Source organism: Acinonyx jubatus, chromosome D1 (genome assembly GCF_027475565.1).
Source record: "Acinonyx jubatus isolate Ajub_Pintada_27869175 chromosome D1, VMU_Ajub_asm_v1.0, whole genome shotgun sequence".
Lineage (NCBI taxonomy): Eukaryota > Metazoa > Chordata > Mammalia > Carnivora > Felidae > Acinonyx > Acinonyx jubatus.
In genome coordinates this window covers 75,861,854-75,879,960 of record NC_069390.1, presented here as the reverse complement: position 1 = coordinate 75,879,960, position 18,107 = coordinate 75,861,854, and the positions used below count along the sequence as shown (strand labels likewise).

General features: G+C 36.8%; 1 protein-coding gene across 4 annotated transcripts in view; it reads left to right on the top strand.

Moving 5' to 3' along the window:
- The window catches only part of MTMR2 (myotubularin related protein 2), a 115,727-nt gene that overhangs the window by 73,225 nt on the left and 24,395 nt on the right, over positions 1–18,107 (top strand). For all 4 annotated transcript variants that reach the window (XM_015067445.3, XM_053203832.1, XM_053203833.1 and 1 more), the window contains 4 exons: positions 1,589–1,690; positions 3,038–3,121; positions 13,783–13,932; positions 14,682–14,870. In XM_015067445.3, the coding sequence (XP_014922931.1) occupies positions 1,589–1,690; positions 3,038–3,121; positions 13,783–13,932; positions 14,682–14,870 (525 nt within the window). The remainder of the gene's footprint in view (positions 1–1,588; positions 1,691–3,037; positions 3,122–13,782; positions 13,933–14,681; positions 14,871–18,107) is intronic.

The window sequence follows — 18,107 nt, the reverse complement described above, 5'->3', positions numbered from 1 at the left end:
AGTTTTGTGTATCTAGTAATAAAAGTAATGACTTAATAATTATTTTTATGCTTTTCCACTGTTTTTTTTTTTTAATTTAACGTTTATTTATTATTGAGAGACAGAGAGACACAGAGCGTGAGCAGGGGAGGAGTAGAGAGAGGGGGAGACACAGAATCTGAAGTAGGCTCCAGGCTCTGAGCCGCCAGCACAGAGCCCCACGTGGGGCTTGAACTCACCAACTGTGAGATCATGACCTGAGCCGAAGTCAGCCACTTAACCAACTGAGCCACCCAGGCGCCTCTATGCTTTTCCACTGTAGTCAGAAGGGATTGAAGAGTGCAGTAGCTTTCAACCATGTGTCAGGCATGTTTAGCTTTCAACCATGTGTCAGGCACGTTGTCTCCTGGTCACTTTTCTGTAATCTAACAGTAAATAGAGTAAATTTGTAGGCTCCCGGCTGTGGTACTTTTAGATAGCTGTGTGGTTGACAGAGCGATTCTGAATATCTCTACTAGTGGTAAAGATTTTTACTGAAGAAAAACAAGGTATCAGCTTAGATTTCCATACATGTTTGTTTTATAATATGGTAGAACTAGTATCCTAGTTGTGGGTCAGATTTCTAATAAAATGTTCTACTCATTCATGTACTGCAAGTGCATTGTAGTGTAGTCTCTGTATTCAGTTTTACAGGATTGGGTATAGTTTGAATTCTGCCTAGATTATAAAACACCTAGATAAAATGGGTTGTTTGAAAGTATTCTTAGTCCCCAAGTTTTTCTTAGTGCAGTTAAGATGCCAGTAAACCAGAACATGAATATCTGTGTTCAGCCCGAGCACAGAAAATTGCTTGAGGACAAATAACAGAAACGGGAGCCTCCTTGGTCTTTAGATCTGACTCTAGAGCCCGCATGATATCAACCAAACAATTGAGAATTCACCTGTTAGGAGATGGTTAAAGAACTTGGACATGGAGTAGACAAGGAGATTTAGGCAGAGTTTGATTCTATCAGTCTAGTAGCAGGAAGCTTACAAAGATCCAATGAAAATGAGTCTGGGAAGGGGTCATAAATAGGAAAGTCATCACTAGGCATAATGGGAATGAAGATACTTATGAAGTATAACAAGAGCTAATCAGGTTTTTAATAGGGAAATTGATGACAAAATGGGTTTTCACAGGGGAAGGACATACGTGAGCTGTGTATCAGTCATAGTAAATTTCAGATATAATATCTTTTATCTCTAGTGCCTGCATCAGATGCTGTTTCCTTTACTGGCTTATCTTGAGTAAATACACAGAAATAAAATTTCTGTCCTCTGAATAAAATGAAAGATATATAAGAACATTATGGAAAGTTATAAACATTATTAAAGAACTTTAAATAAATAGATGAGTAGGCACAATAGCCTGGAAATTAAAGTACCTTGTGGTTTTGAATATTTCTTTCAATAAGGCATTGATTTCCCTGTCTCCAGGAGCTCTTGTCCTATTTTTGTATCCCACATTCACAGGTTTTAACATTTTACAAGATAGTTCCCAGTTACCTTATGTGTTTGTTCAATAAAAGGTGAACAATTACAGATGACTTGGATCCTAAATCTTTTCTAGGATATTCGGAACTTACGGTTCGCTCATAAACCTGAAGGGCGGACAAGAAGATCCATATTTGAGAATCTAATGAAATATGCATTTCCTGTCTCTAATAACCTGGTAAGGTGTTTTTTTTTTTTTTCTTTATCTTAGAAAAGTGTGTATTATAATTTTTGGAGTACTATAAAGAAACTTGTCTAAGCTATCTAGAAACTACATTTACGATCCTACTTTGCCATTAAACCAAATGCATAATTTAGGTTTAACCTAATCTCTTGGAATAGTTCTTTTTTGGTATGAAATGAGGAAGCTGGAGTAGCTGATTTCTGAGGTCAGTGTCTGCCCACTGACATTCTATAATTATATGATCTTTCTATCCAGGGCATTCCCATGATGAAAAGCTGTCTGTGGTCTTCATTAGGATTTGAAATCTTTTTGTTTGTTTTTTTTTTTTGTATTTTGTTTTTGTTTTTGTTTTTTTGGTTTGTTTATTTATTTTGAGGGATGGAGAAGGGCAGAGAGAGAGAGTCCCAAGCAGGCTCTGCACTGTCAACACAGAGCTCAATACGGGGCTCGATCTCACAAACTGTGAGATCATAATCTCAGCCAAAATCAAGTAGTCAGACGCTTGACCGACTGAGCCACCTAGGCGTCCCTGAAATCTTTTTTAATTAGGAGCTGAGAGTTAAGTCTACCAATTTTAGGAGGAAAGGGTGGACAAATACTTAGCTGAGCTCCTGCTATCTGCTAGTCATGATGTTAGGCTTCCTCATTTATGTTACATAATCCAGCTTCCATGGTGGGTGTAGCCCCAGGGTAGGTGGCAAATATTATTTATCCCTATTTTGGAGTTGAAGCCAGGAACAGGTAGGCAGTTACCTCAAGGGCACAGCTAGTAGGGAGTAATATTGGAATGAGTACTGGTCTTTTGACTCTCCTTTGAATGTTTTTCATCATAGTTGTTTCTGTCATTCTGTCTATTTAAATGATAAGTTTTCTTTTATGGTATACCGATTGTATGCCAAGAAATAATACGTTCAGTATGTTTTAGAAAAGGTAGCATCAACTTTGGCTGCCTAACTGCTGACATCTGGGATGTCAAACCGATTAATTATATCAGAAGATGTCTTTTGTTATGTAAAGTCTTTCATTATTTAGAAGAAAACCTAAGCAGCTGATATCTGAAGGAAATACGGTGATATGTTAGCATTTGATAAATCTTGGTGGTGGGCCTCTGTGCTTTTCTATATGTTTGAAAAATATGAAAAAAACAATATATTTTCAAAATTATAAAACAAGAGCTAAAACAGCAATATGAAATAGGACACCAATACAAAACATCCTTACAGATGAGTAAATGAAAACTTTGGGTATGATAAGGATATATTTCTGATTATCTCCTTAAATGTCTGGTTTTTTTTTTTTTTTTTTTTTTTTTAGCTATTAACTCTGTTTACTGTTTTGTAGCCTCTTTTTGCTTTTGAATACAAAGAAGTATTCCCTGAAAATGGGTGGAAGCTATATGACTCTCTTTTAGAGTATAGAAGGCAGGTATGTACTTTTTTTCTTTCAATTTTAATGTTACGGGTTATTTTCATTACAACACAAAGCTTAAAGGTAGACATAAACAGCTTTATGTAAGTTGTATGGGTTTTACTGTTCTTTCAATGAAGCCTAATCCTGATTTCTTGTCTGCTTTCAGTTTCTTTAAACTGGGTTGAGACAGTGCCAAACTCTGTTTGAGACAGAGATCTTTTAGAAATCTTTTCTTGTCTACCTAAGAGCTTACAAGTAAATCAGCTTGTTTAAAAAGTGGTTAATAATGGTAAAAATTAAATGGTAAATATGTTTACATTTTGATATTCTTATATGCCCTTCAACATTATTCACACATATTCTTCTCTTTTGGATATCCTATAACATAATTCTAAAAACTTTTATAGTAGTTCTCCTTACATCTTAGCTCCCCATGAAATTTTAGAAGTTTTAGATCTTCATAGAGGACACACGTCTACATAAAATGTTAACAAATCAAATGTGATAGCATACCAAAGAGATAATACATCGTGACTAAGATGAGTTGGTTTAATATTAGAAAACCTGTTGGTGGGATTCACCACAGCAAGAGATGAAAGCAGAATTCAGTCTGGAAATGTCTGGAAATCTGCAGCACAGTCTATCATTCTCCCTCTTCTTTCTCGACCCACCACTTCCCAGAGCCCTTAAACTGACATTTAAACTCTCCCTACAATAGTCTTTATTTTTAACTTTGCCCATGTTCACTGTGCTTTCTTGAGAATTTAAGTTCAGAGACATTGATTGTTTCTTTGGTAATCATTAGATCTGATACCCAGTTTTTCTAGAATTCAGATATGAAAATAAACTGATTTTGTCTTTAGATTTCAAACATTTCATTTGAATTATAAAGCTTCCAATTGACTGAAGTGTGTTTCACAAAGCAAGGAGAGTAAAAACCCGTCACACCACTAGAGAACTAAAGATACCCAGTGGTTTGAAGCGCAGTTTGTTGCTCAGTAGCATGTGGCCAGTAAAATCGAAAATTTCTTATTCAGTTATAAAGCCAGCAGCTTGGCAGAGTATGAAGCAGAATACACAATAAATGGATCAATTAAAAATCAAGAGTCTACAAGTAACATTGCAAGATATTTGCCACTTCAAAAAGTCAGTGTCAGAACTGGGTGGGAAAGCAACCAGAAAATCCAACCAATGTCCTTGGAATGGTCAAAATGAGGAATATTCTGTGGGGATCTGGGCAGAAATTGCCATCTGTTCTAGTAGCATTCAACATAGAACTTTGGAAAGCAGGTGGGAGACCTGTGGCTACAGAAAAGAAATGTTATTAACAGAAAAAAATAAGTTAAAGAGTAAATGAACAGTTATACCCTAATTATAAGATGAGGAAGTGTGGCAGTCAGAATAGAGTCTCTACATTAAATGATATAGATGCTTTATGATCTTTGACTTACTGGGTGAATTTTTGACTTTTTTTTTTTTTTTCTGAAAGAGTTAGATACTTTGTCTCTGAGTCAACTAAGCCAAATCATACTATAAATAACACTGCATTTTTTGTAGTTAGAAGATTCAGGTTTTGGGGTTTATTTTGGTGTATATTAAGTTTATGATAGGAGAAAATGAAAATAATACTTTAATAGAAACCTTAAGACTAAAGATGAAACATCAGAATATTCCTTTTCAATTAAAAAAGATTTAAAGTGGTAACCCTTGCACCCTGCATAGAATTCAAAAGTACCAAAGGGTCTATTGAAAGGTAGGTTTCCCTTCCAGGACAGCCTTGTCCCTCAGCCACCCCAGCTCCTCTCCCGTTAGGAAATAAAGTTACTGGTTGCCTGTGTATTCTCTCAGAGATCTTATGCCTGCAAAGCCTGAGTATATGTGTGCATTATTTTTTTAAGCAGATAACAGCTTACTGTGCACACCGTTCTGTACCTTTCTTTTTCACTTAATGTGTTTTGGAGATCATACCATCTCAGAACACACAGACCTCCCTGTTCTTTTTTTCTTTCAAGTTGAGGTATAATTTATATTCCATAAAATTTACCACTTTAAAGTGTACAGTCCACTGTTTTTTAAACTTGTTTTTTAATATTTATTTATTTATTTATTTATTTATTTATTTATTTATTTATTTATTTATTTTAGAGAAAGAATGTGAGCAGGGGAGGGACAGAGAGAGAGGGAGACACAAAATCTGAAAGCAGGCTCCAGGCTCTGAGCTGTCAGCACAGAGCCTGATGCGGGGCTTGAACTCACAAACCACGAAACCGTGACTGAGCCGAAATCAAGAGAGAGTCAGACGCTTAACCGACTGAGCCACTCAGGCGTCCCTCCATTGGTTTTTAGCATATGCCCAGAGGTGTACAACTATTACCACGAAATCCAGAGCATTTAGAAGACTGAGTTTGAATCCTGTCTCTAGTTCTTACTTTGCCCTCACTCTTAGGTATGTGCTCTTGAATGAGTCATTCATGTCAGAGTGCTTTTATTTTTTACTTGGTCATAGGAACTCATTTATAGGAATGTCTGAAGGATTGTTAATATACAGGAAGATATTTTATGAATCAAAGAAATCTATTCAAATGATTATTATTGTATTTATTACATTGTAAAGCTTTAAAAAAAGAAATCATGACTGCTTAGATTCATTGTGTGCAGCTGCTAAAACATGAAAGAAAAGCCACATTAATTCTGTAGACCTATACATTATAGTGCTAATCATACATTACTTTTAATGGATAAACCTATTAACAACTGTTTAAACTTGTTACATAAGAGGATGTTTCTTTAGTTTACTCTTTTTTTTTTTTAAGTTTATTTATTTTGAGAGAGAGAGTGAGCATGAGCAGGGCAGGAGCAGAGAAAACAGGCAGGAGAGAGAGAATCCCAAGGAAGCTCTATGCTGTCAGTGCAGAGCCTGATGTGGGGCTCAATCTCATGAATCAAGAGATCATGACCTGAGCCAAAATCAAGAGTTGGACACTTAACCACCTGAGCCAGCCAGGCACCCCTCTTTAATTTACTCTTTTTAAAAAATATTTGTTATGCTAAGTGAAATAAGTCATACAGAGAAAGACAGATACCATATGTTTTCACTCTTATGTTGATCCTGAGAAACTTAACAGAAGACCATGGGGGAGGGGAAGGAAAAAAAAAAAGGTTGGAGAGGGAGGGAGCCAAAACCGTAAGAGACTCTTAAAAACTGAGAACAAACTGAGGGTTGATGGGGGGTGGGAGGGTGGGTGATGGGTATTAAGGAGGGCACCTGTCCCAACAGGTGAGCACTGAGTGTTGTATGGAAACCAATTTGACAATAAATTTTGTATAAATAAATAAATATTTATTTTTAAGAGAGAGAACGCATGAACAGGGGAGGGGCAGAGAGAGGGAAACAGGATCTGAAGCAGGCTCTGCACTGACAGCAGACAGCCCGACGTGACTCGAATTAACAAACCAAGACATCATGACCTGAGCTGAAGTCGGATGCTTAACCAGCTGAGCCACCCTGATAAATGGGAACATTAACTGAAGGGCAGTGATTTACAAGGAGAGTATAAACGTATACCAAAATCAATACTTGTCGGTATGTCTTTAGTACTGTCTACAAAGAGTGTATGCTGACTAGCCAACGCCACTTTTTGGTTTGGAAGCGAATTCCTGTAGTGGAGATAGGTGTGTCAACTTATCTAAGAATGAGGAAGACTATAGTCATAAATGTAATGAATGTAACATAAGTAATGTAAGTCAGTGGTTCAACCCCCACTCTGACAATTTCCTGAAGCATGTTACGTACTGGTAACAGTCATTCTCCGTGGGAGTGGTTTTCTTTAAGGATGTGTGAAGGGATTGACAGATGGGAGTACCTACCTGGGTTGGGAGTGGTACATTAGGATCTCAGGTGATGTATGCTTTTAGGTGATCCAACCCTCTTAGCTCTCAATCCATATTTTCTAAGAAAACTTCAAAAGCCAATTTTGCTTCTTATGAAGGCTTCCTTTTGGTTCATTGATTTATCCGTTAATACATTCCTTCCTTCCTTCACTCATTCATCCATCCATTTATCAAATTTATACAGCACTACTATATACTAGTGGCTAAGTCTTTGAAACAGGAAGATACAATCCTGACTTGCAAAGAGCATATATTTAATGGAGGATTCAAAGAAGTAAACTAACAATTAAAGCACACAGTGATGAATACAGTGACTGATAAAGCAGGTACTCCAGTGAGAGAATATGAGGCCGTTTGGGAACTAAAAGCATTTGGTACGGGCTAGACTAGAGTTTGGAGGGGCAAGACATCAGTGTGGAGAAAGTGGGAGGATGAAGGCCTTTGCTAAGTCCCATAAAGGAATTTCTTTTACAGTTTTATTGAGAAATAATTGACATACATCACCATACAAGTTTAAAGTGCACAGCATGATGGTTTGATTTACACATATTATGACATGATTACCAGAATAGGTTCAGCTAACATCCATCTTGTCACAATAGACAGAATAAAAAAAAAAAAAGGAGAAAGAAAAAAGGGGAAATTTTTTTTTTCTTATGAGGAGAACGCATTGGATTTACTCTCAGCAACTTTCCTTGTATATCATACAGCAGTGTTAGCTGTAGTCGTCATGTTGTACATTACGTCCCTAGTATTTATCTCCCTTGTAATGGAAGTTTTACCTTTTTACCACCTGGCCGCTTTCCTTCAGTTTCCCTTCCCCCACCCTGTGGCTCTGGAAACCACAAGTCTGTTCTCTTTTTCTGTCCTTTGCTATGAGTTTCTTTTCTTTTTTTTAATATTCCACATGTAAGGGAGATCATATAGTATTTATTTTTTTCTGTTTGACTTCTTTCACTTGGCATGATACCCTCAAGGTCCTTCCATGTTGTTACAAATGGTAAGATTTCCTTGCTTTTTATGGCTGGATAATATTCCATTGTATAAGTATACCACAGCTTCTTTACCCATTTATCCACCAGTAGACAGTTAGGTTGTTTCCATGTCTTGGCTATTTTAAATAATGCTGCTATGAACATGGGGGTGCAGGTATCTTTTCAAGTTGCTGTTTTTGTTTCCTTTGGATATATTCCCAGAAGTAGAATTGCTGGATCCTATCATAGTTCTGTTTTTGATTTTTTGAGCATCATCCATACTGTTTTCCATAGTGGCTGAGGCACTTTACAATCCCACCAATAGGGTTTTCTTTCTTCACGACACCAGCATTTGCTGTCTCATGTTTTTGTTTTTGTTTTTGTTTTTCTGGATAACAGCCACTCTGACAGATGTGAGGAGATATCTCATTGTAGCTTTAATTTGCATTTACCGAATGACTATATTGAGAATCTTTTTTTTTATATCATAATCGCTTTTATTTATTTTTTTAATATATGAAATTTACTGTCAAACTGGTTTCCTTACAACACCCAGTGCTCATCCCAAAAGATGCCCTCTTCAATACCCATCACCTACCCACTCCTCCCTCCCACCCCCCATCAACCCTCAGTTTGTTCTCAGTTTTTAAGAGCCTCTTATGCTTTGGCTCTCTCCCACTCTAACCTCTTTTTTTTTTTCACGTATCTGTTGGCCTTGTATATATACACGAAACATTTTTTTTTTTTTTGAGTATAGTTGACATACAGTGTTACATTAGTTTTAGGTGTACAATGTAGCAATTTGGTGTATTGCATGAGTTCTTTATATATTTTGGATATTAACCCCTTATCAGGTACACGGTTTACAAATATTTTTTCCCAAACTATATAGGTTGTCTTCTCACTTTGTTGATGATTTCTTTTGCTGTGCAGAAAAATTTTAATTTGATGTAATCCCTTTTGTTTTTTATTTGTTTCTTGTGCTTTTGGTGTCCTATCCAAAAAATTGTTGCTGAGATCCGTGTCAAGGAACTCTCTATTCCTATATTTTCATGGTTTCAGGTATTACATTTAAGTCTAATCCATTTTGAGTTAATTTTGGTGAGTGATGTTATACATGGGTCCAGTTTCATTCTTTTACATGTGAATATCAAATTATCCTGGCACCATTGATGGAAGAGATTGTCCCTGCTCCATTGAGTTCTTTGCTCCCTTGTCAAATATTAGTTGACTGTCTATGTGTGAGTTTATTTCTAGGCTCTTGATTCTGTTCCATTAGTTGTATTTGTCTGTTTTAATGTGAATCTGTTTTGATAACTGTGGCTTTATAGTATAGCTCAAAATCAGGAAGTGTAACAACTCTGGCTTTGTCCTTCTTTCTCAGGATTTCTTTGGCTATTCGGTGTCTTTTTTGGAGACACAAGCTACCTTCTCACTTATTTGCATCTTTGTTCAATTTTTTTTTTGTTTTTTGTCAGTGTCTTGTAGTTTTCAGAGTAGAGATCTTTTACCTCCTTAAGTTAAATTTATTTCTAAGTATTTTATTGTTTTTGATGTTATTGTAAATGACATTGATTTGTTTATTGTTTTATCGGAAATTCGTTCTCGTCGTATAGAAACACTATTGATTTTTGTATGTTAATTTTGTATCTTGCAACTTCACTGAATTTATTAATTAGATCTAACATTTCTGGTCTTGGGCTTTTCTCCTTTGAGGGATCTTTTTAAACTTGTCTATTTATTTTGAGAGAAAGTATGTAAGCAGGGGTAGGAGCAGAGAGAGAGAGAGAGAGAGAGAGAGAGAGAGAGAAATCCCAAGGAGGCTCTGCACTGTTAGCACAGAGCCCCATGTAGGGCTCAAACTCACAGACTGTGAGATCATAACCTGAGCTGAAATCAAGAGTCGGACTCTCAGCCGACAGAGCCACCCAGGCGCCCTTGCATTGAGAGATTTTTAACTACTGATTCAATCTCCTTACTAGTAATTGGTCTACTCAGAGCATCTGTTTCTTCTTGATTTAGTTTTGGTAAGTTGTCTAAGAATGTTTCCATTTCTTCTAGCGGTCCAGTTTGTTGGCAATTAGTTTCATAATAACCTGTTACCATAATTTGAATTTCTGTGCTATCAGTTGTAATATCTCCTTTTTCATTTATAATTTTGTTAATTTAGACCCTTTTTCTTTTTCCCTTAGTTAGTCTAACTAAGAGTATAACTAAGATATAGACTTAGGTTGTTAATTTGGGATCTTTCTTACTTTTTAAGGTAGGCATTTATTGCTATGAACTTGTCTTTTAGAAGTGTTTTTGCTACATCCAGCAAGTTCTGGTGTATTGTGTTTGTTTTTGTTTGTCTCAATAAACGTTATTTCCCCTTTAATTTGTTCCCTGACCCATTGGTTGTCCAGGAGAATGTTGCTTAATTTTTTCATGTTTGTGAAGTTTTCAGTTTTCCTTTTGTTACTGATTTCTAGTTTTATGACACTGTGGTCAGAGAAGGTACCTGGTATGATTTTATTAGTCTTGTTGATTTTGCTAAGACATGTTTTGTGACCTAACATGTGGTCTATAGTAGAAAGTGTTCTGTGTGCACTTCAGAGGATGTGTATTCTGCTGTTGTTGGATAGAGTGTTCTGTGTATACCTGTTAGGTCCATTTTGACCATAGTGTTGTTTATATCCACTGATTCCTTATTGATTTTTCTGTCTAGGTGATCTATCCATTGTTGACAATGGGGTATTGACATCCCCAACTATTACCATACTACTGTTTATTTCTCCTTTGCTCTGTTAGTTTTTGCTTTATACATTCAGGATTTACTTTATACATTTAGGAGCTCCAAAGTTAAATGTGTAAATATTTACAGTTGTTTTACCTTCTTGATGTATTGTCCCTTTTCTCAGTATACCAAGACTTTTTTTTTCTTTTTACTGTTGTTAGTTTAAAGTCTATTTTGCCTGTATGGTCACCCTGCTTTTTACTTTTTTTTTTTTTTTTTTAATTAGGCTTCACACCCAGTGTGGAGCCCAGTGTGGGGCTTGAACTCACAATGCTGAGATCAAGAGTCCCGATGCTTAACTGCCTGAGCCAACCAGGGGCCCCACCCCTGCTTTTTTTTTTTTTTTTTAATCATTTGCTTGCAATGTCTTTTCCCATCTTTTCATTCCCAGTCTGTGTGAGTCTTTGAGACTAAAGTGAGTCTCTTATAGGCAGCTGAATTCTAGGGCTGGCAGAACTCCTCATTTGAGGATCTAAATTAGGGAGTTTTGTACCCTGCTGAGTTCCCTGGTCAGAGTATATGTGCCCCGGGCTTGGCTGTGCAGGTGAGCAAAACCATTGGTTTGAATTACTACTTGGACACAGCAGGTATGAACTCTGTTTCCCTGTAGTGTGAGATCAGAGTAGGGACTCCTACAAAGTGGATCCACAATGCTGGGGTGAGGGAGGGATGCTGCTGGTGGTCTGCTCCTGGCTTGTGTTTCCTACTGGAGGAGCCAGGGGTTCAGAGGAGACCTCTCTGTGTGGTGGTGCTGGGATGGCCTTGGGGGAGGGACAGTGTGGTCAACATGCAGCCACTTCTCTTCCCCTTCCATTGCAGGCTTTCTGGGTCTCTGTGTTGTAGGATTCTCTCGATGCTGTCTTGTTCCTGAATGGTTGTTAGTTGTTCTTCTTGCATGGAGGAGCAAAGTCAGGAACACGTGTGTTGCCACTTGGTGACCTCACTCCTCCCCATGAAGGATTTATACTTTATCTGAAAAGGAATAGGTAACCAGAGACAGAGGAATGGCATGCTAACTTGCATCTTAGATGATTATGTGGATCCAGCATGGGGAATGACTTGCAGAGGGACAGGAGAGAAGTGGTAATGGCCTGAATTAGGGAAGTTCCAGTGAGGATGGAAAATAGTGACCAAAGTTTTCTTTTGATACTTTTAGAAGAAAAAAGTCATAGAAACCGGTCGTTGATTGGATGTAAGGGGTAAGAATGTAAGGAAAGGGATGAGTTAAAGATGGTATCTAAGGCTTTTGCTTGAGTACCACCTCTGTAAACTTGCCAGTTCACCATACTTTTTTGTTATAGCATGGGAATACATTTTTAAGCCTTTAATTCTTTCTTTTATTTCTAACAATAAGTAAGCATATTACCTGAACCATTTTTTAGTATGTAAAAAGTTAAGGAAAGCGAGAGGGAAAGAGTGATGTGTATCATAAGAAGCTAGGTTGAGACTAGGCTAATGTAAATAGAATATAAGGCACTGATGAAGAAACACCATGGCTAGGAATTCATGGAAACTCTATTGATAGCATTTACCATATGATTACTGGGAAGAAATTTTCTTTCCTTTCTTATTTTTAATATTGTCTTGGGTATTTGGCAGTCGCTTGAGAAATACCTCTTTAAAGGGGAGTACATTCTGCCCTTTGATTTCAGATTTTTGTTAACAATTTCATGAACTAGGATATTAATTTTTTTTAGGAACAATGTACTTCTAAATAAAAAGGATAGGTTTGGAATGTACATGGAATTCTTTGTTACCTCCTTTGGTCAAGTTGCAGTGTACCACAATTTCTTCACCTATAAACTGAAGTTAACAGAACCTGAGCACAATAATATGTACATGTGTGTGTGTAAAAAGTCTGCTGACATGCACCTGTGCATAACAGGTACCCAGTAAATGTGTGTGTGGTGGGGGAGTTTACTATAATTTGGTTTCTTTCCATTCTTTCTTTTTCTGATTGATTATGTGAGTTGTCAGGGGCCATAAGTTTTAAATATATATATTTTCTTAATTCCAGTTAATTAATGACCTTCTTTTCTGTGGAACGGAAGATGGAAAATTTTAAGTGTCTTATTTAAGTAACCCTTTATGTGAAGTAGTAGACTAGTTATAGCAAATCCTGAAGGACCAAATGAGGGCTTATTATTGATTTGTTTTCAAAAATATTTCTCTCGCCTGTTGGTTTTGCCTTCTGATACTCCTTTTTTTTTTTTTTAATTTTAGAGAGAGAGAAAGCATGAATGAGCAGGGGAGAGGGAGAGAAGGGCAGAAGGAAGGAGAGAGAGAGAGAGGGAGGGAGGAGGGAGGGAGGGAGGGAGAGAGAGAGAGGGAGAGAGAGAGAGGGAGAGAGAGAGAGAGAGAGAGAGAGAGAGAGAGAGAGAGAGAGAGAGAATATCTTAAGTAGCTCCATGCTCACACAGAGCCCCACATGGGGCTCAATCCTACAGCCCGGGGATCATGACCTGAGCTGAAACCAAGAGTCAGATGCTCAGCGCACTGAGCCACTGAGGTTGCCCCACTCTTTTGCTTTTCTACTGTGTGTTAGATTAGCAACATTCCATTACTACTATAATTTAGGAGGGAAAAATTCACTTCAGGTATGTAAGTGATAAGCATATGTATAGCATTCTGGTGGATACTTGGATACTTGATAGCTGCTCCCTGACATTTCTTTATTTAAGGTATTTGAATGGCAACAAAATCAATTATCCAATCAACCTGAATGAGACTTTTTTTTTTTAAAGACAGGGAACATTTTCAGTGTTACTGTGTCCTTCCTTCCTACTGGATATGTTTAGCACAGACCCAACAATCGATCAGTATTTAATGATTTAAGAAATCTTTCAATATGTAATTGAGTACCAAACTGACCACAGATCCCTGCATTGGAATAGCCTGGCCACTATACCAGTAGACAGTGACTATTCCAACAACTTAAGAGATAGTGCAGACAAGAGAGGTTAAATATAGCTTTTATTTCATTATATTGTAATATTTTAGGTAGTAATTTGTCCTGTGTTTCATTTCACATGTAGGGAATTCCGAATGAAAGCTGGAGAATAACAAAGATAAATGAGAGGTATGAGCTTTGCGATACATATCCGGCCCTATTGGTTGTGCCAGCAAATATTCCTGATGAAGAATTAAAGAGGGTGGCATCCTTCAGATCAAGGGGCCGTATCCCAGTAAGTATGAAGCTTTGAGGAGACTTTGCAAATGCTTTTGTACTCTGCGTGATGCTGAAGTTAATGAATGGGAACATGGATGCAGGATAAAAATAGCTATAGCAACAGGCCTTTTATGGGGGTATTAGAGGATGGGTTATTTAGTAAAATGAAAAGTGGAGGAAAGACTTAAAGAAGTTTCGAGAATCTGATATGGGTATTAGAGAACTGCACAGAATTGCAATTCTTAACTTGAAAACAATTTTGGCTCTGTATTGTTCACTATTTCTTTATTTTATTATATATTCTTTAATCATGGTGATAACTGCTCTTTTCCTTCAAACCCTGGAAAGAAGAAAACTTTATAAATTTATGATGAAGTATTGTGTTTTAGAAAGATTGGCTCAAATAATTTTTGTTGCAAAGCTCATAGATTCTGAAGACGTTATAGTTAGACAGTTTGCTGATTTAGTAATAAAACTTTAAGAGGTTTACTTAACACTCTTAATATATTTTTTCCTAGAGACAGCACTTCCGAATAATCATGACTTTCATAACTCAATACCTGATTAAAGAATTAGACCAAATTGCCCATATGCCAGAATTGGCTTGAAAGAAAGGCAATGATTTTTTATAGCAGCCTTATATATCCTTTCATGGTTAGGCTTTGGAACTAATCAGAAAGCAGAATTTTGTAGAGTAATGTTTTTGAGAAGAATTATAAACAGAAACATATATAAAGGGTGTGTCACTGTTTTTCCCCCATTAAGGTTTTATCATGGATTCATCCTGAGAGTCAAGCCACAATCACTCGATGTAGCCAGCCCATGGTAGGAGTGAGTGGAAAGCGAAGCAAAGAAGACGAAAAATACCTTCAAGCTATCATGGATTCCAATGCTCAGTCTCATAAAATCTTTATATTTGATGCCCGGCCAAGTGTCAATGCTGTTGCCAATAAGGTGAGATTGTCTTTCAGTAATTAAGATTTCAGTTCCATGAATCAGCTGAGTTTGGTGGGAGCCACAATGTAGTAGAAAGATTTTGGGCTCGCCAGTGACAAAGATACAGATTCTAATGCTGGCTCTCCTGCTTGATGGTGTGACTTTGAGTTAGTTACTTAATCTTGTAACTTTTTATTTGTTTACTTTTTTATTGAAGTACAATTGAAATACAACCTCATGTTAGTTACAAGTTTACAATATAATGATTCAGTATTTGTACACACTGTAAAATGATGACCACATCACATCTGTTTACCATCTACTACAATACAAATTTTCTTAGAATGAAAACTTTTAGGATTTACCTTCCTAGCAACTTTCAGAATCGTATCATAGTCCCCATGTTGTATGTTACATTCTCATGACTTACTGATTTTGTAACTGGTAATTTGTACCTTCTTATCTCCATGCATTTTGTTCCCTGCCAAACCCCCCACCCTGCAATCACCAATCTGTTCTCTGTATCTGTGAGTTTTGTTTGTTCATTTGTTTTGTTTTTTAGATTCGAGGTCTGAGTGCAATGATACAGTATTTGTCTTTGTCTGACTTAGTTCACTTAGCGTGACACTCTTGAGGTCCATTTGTGTTGCACAAATGACAAGATTTCATTTCTTTTTATGGCTGAGTAGTATTCCACATTTTCTTTTTAAAGTTCATTTATATTGAAAGAGAGAGCACAAGTAGGGGAGTAGCAGAGAGGGAGAGGGAGAGGGAGAGAGGAGAGAGGAGAGAGGAGAGAGAGAGAATTCCAAGCAGGCTCAGCACTGTCAGTGCAGATCCTGATGTGGGGCTTGAACTTATGAACCGTGAGATCGTGACCTGAGCTGAAGTTAGGCACTTAACCGAGTAAGCTATCCAGGTGCCCCTATACCACATTTTCTTTATACATTCATGCACTGATGGACAGATAGATTCTTTCCATATCTTGGCTATTGTAAATAATGCTGCAATGAACATAAGAGTGCATAGCTCTTTTCATATTAGTTGTTTTTATTTTCTTACAATAAATAGCAAGAAGTGGAACTGCTGAATTGCATAATGATTCTGTTTTTAATTAAAATTTTTTTAATTTATCTTGAGAGAGAGCGAGTGCACATGTGTGAGTAAGCGGGGGAGGGGCAGAGAGGGAGAGAGAGAGAGAGAGAGAGAGAAAGAGAGAGAGAGAATCCAAGCAGGCTCCATGCTGTCAGCAAAAGTCTGAATTAGGGCTCAATCTTACAAACCATGAGATCATGACCTGAACCTAAATCAAGAGTCGGACACTTAACTGACAGAGCTACCCAGGCGCCCCTATTTTTAATTTTTTGAGGAACCTCCCTACTACCATTGCCGTCATGCTTATCTTTTTGATAGTGGCCATTCTGACTGATGTGCAGTTATATCTCATTGTGGATATAATTTGCATTTCCCTGATAATGAGTGATGTTGAGCATCTTTTCATGTGCCTGTTGGCCGTCTGTTGTCTTCTTTGGAAAAATGTCTATTCAAATCCTCTGCCTATTTTTTAATAGGATTGTTTGTTGTTATTGAGCTGTATAAGTTCATTATATATTTTGGATATTAATTCCTTATCTGATGTATGATTTTCAGATATCCTCTCCCATTTGCTAGTGAGGAGGTCCCTTCAGTATGCAGAAGCTTTTTGTTTGATGTAGTCCCATTTGTTTATTTTTGCTTTTGTTGCCATTACTTCTGGAGTAGGAGCCAAAAAGATACCACTAAGTCCAATGTCATGGAGCTTATCACCTTAGTTTTCTTCTAGGAAGTTGAGGGTTTCTTGTCTTACATTCAAGTCTTTAATCCATTTCAAGTACAGTTTTGTATATGGTGTAAGGTAGTAGTCCAGTTTTATTCTTCTGCATGTGACTCTCCATAACAGTTATTGAAGAGACTGTCCTTTCCCCATGTATATTCTTGTCTCCCTTGTATATTAATTGACCATATATACATGGGTTTATTTCTGGACTCTCTGTTCTGTTGTATTGCTCTATGTATATGTTTTCATGCCAACACCATACTGTTTTGATTACTGTAGCTTTGTAGTATAGTTTAAAAAAATTTTTTAATGTTTATTTATTTTTGAGAGACAGAGACAGCATGAGTGGGAGAGGGCAGAGAGAAAGAGAGCGAGATCCAGAATATGAAGCAGGCTCCAGGCTCTAAGCTGTTAGCACAGAGCCCGACGCGGGGCTCAAACTCATGACCCGAGCCGAAGTCGGGTGCTCAACCGACTGAGCCACCCAGGTGCCCCATAGCTCTGTAGTATATTTTAAAATCAGCATGATGCCTCCAGCTTTGTTTTTGTCAGTATAATGGGATATTTTGTGGTTCCAAACAAATTTTGGGATGGTTTTATTTCTGTGAAAAATGCCATTGGAATTTTGATAGGGATGGCATTGAGTCTGCAGATTGCTTTGGGCAGTACAACATTTTTCAAATTAATTTTTCCAGTCTAACATATATCTTTCCATTTATTTATGTCTTCTTCAGTTTCTTTCATCAGTGTCTTACAGTTTGCAGTGTAAAGTTTTCTCACCTTCATAGTTAAATTTACTCCTGCAAATTTTATTCTTTTTGATGCATGTGTAAAGAAGATTGTTTTCTTAATTCTCTGATAGTTCATTGTTAATGTATAAAAAAAAGTAATAGATTTTTATATTGATTTTATGTGATTTGAAGTGATTGTTACTTCAAATTCTGTGTAAAGAAGATTGTTTTCTTAATTCTCTGATAGTTCATTGTTAATGTATAAAAAAAAGTAATAGATTTTTATATTGATTTTATGTGATTTGAAGTGATTGTTACTTCACTCCATTCATATATTAGTTCTAATCATTTTTTTGGTTGAATTTTTAGGGTTTTCTCTATATAAAATCATGTCTACAAATAGTGACAATTTTACTTCTCCTTTCAATTTGGATGCCTTTTATTTCTTTTTCTGCATAATTGCTCTGGCTAGATTTCCAATATTTTGTTGCATAAAAGTGGTGACAGTGGGTATCCTTGTCTTGTTGGTGATCTTAAAGGAAAAGCTTTCAGCTTTTCACCATTGAGTGTGATAGTTGGGGACTTGTCACACATGGCCTTTATTGTGTTGAGTGTTTTCTGTACTCACTTTGGTAAGAGTTGTTGTCATAAATGGATGTTGAATTTTGTCACATGCTTTTTCTGCATCTTTTAAGATGATATGATTTT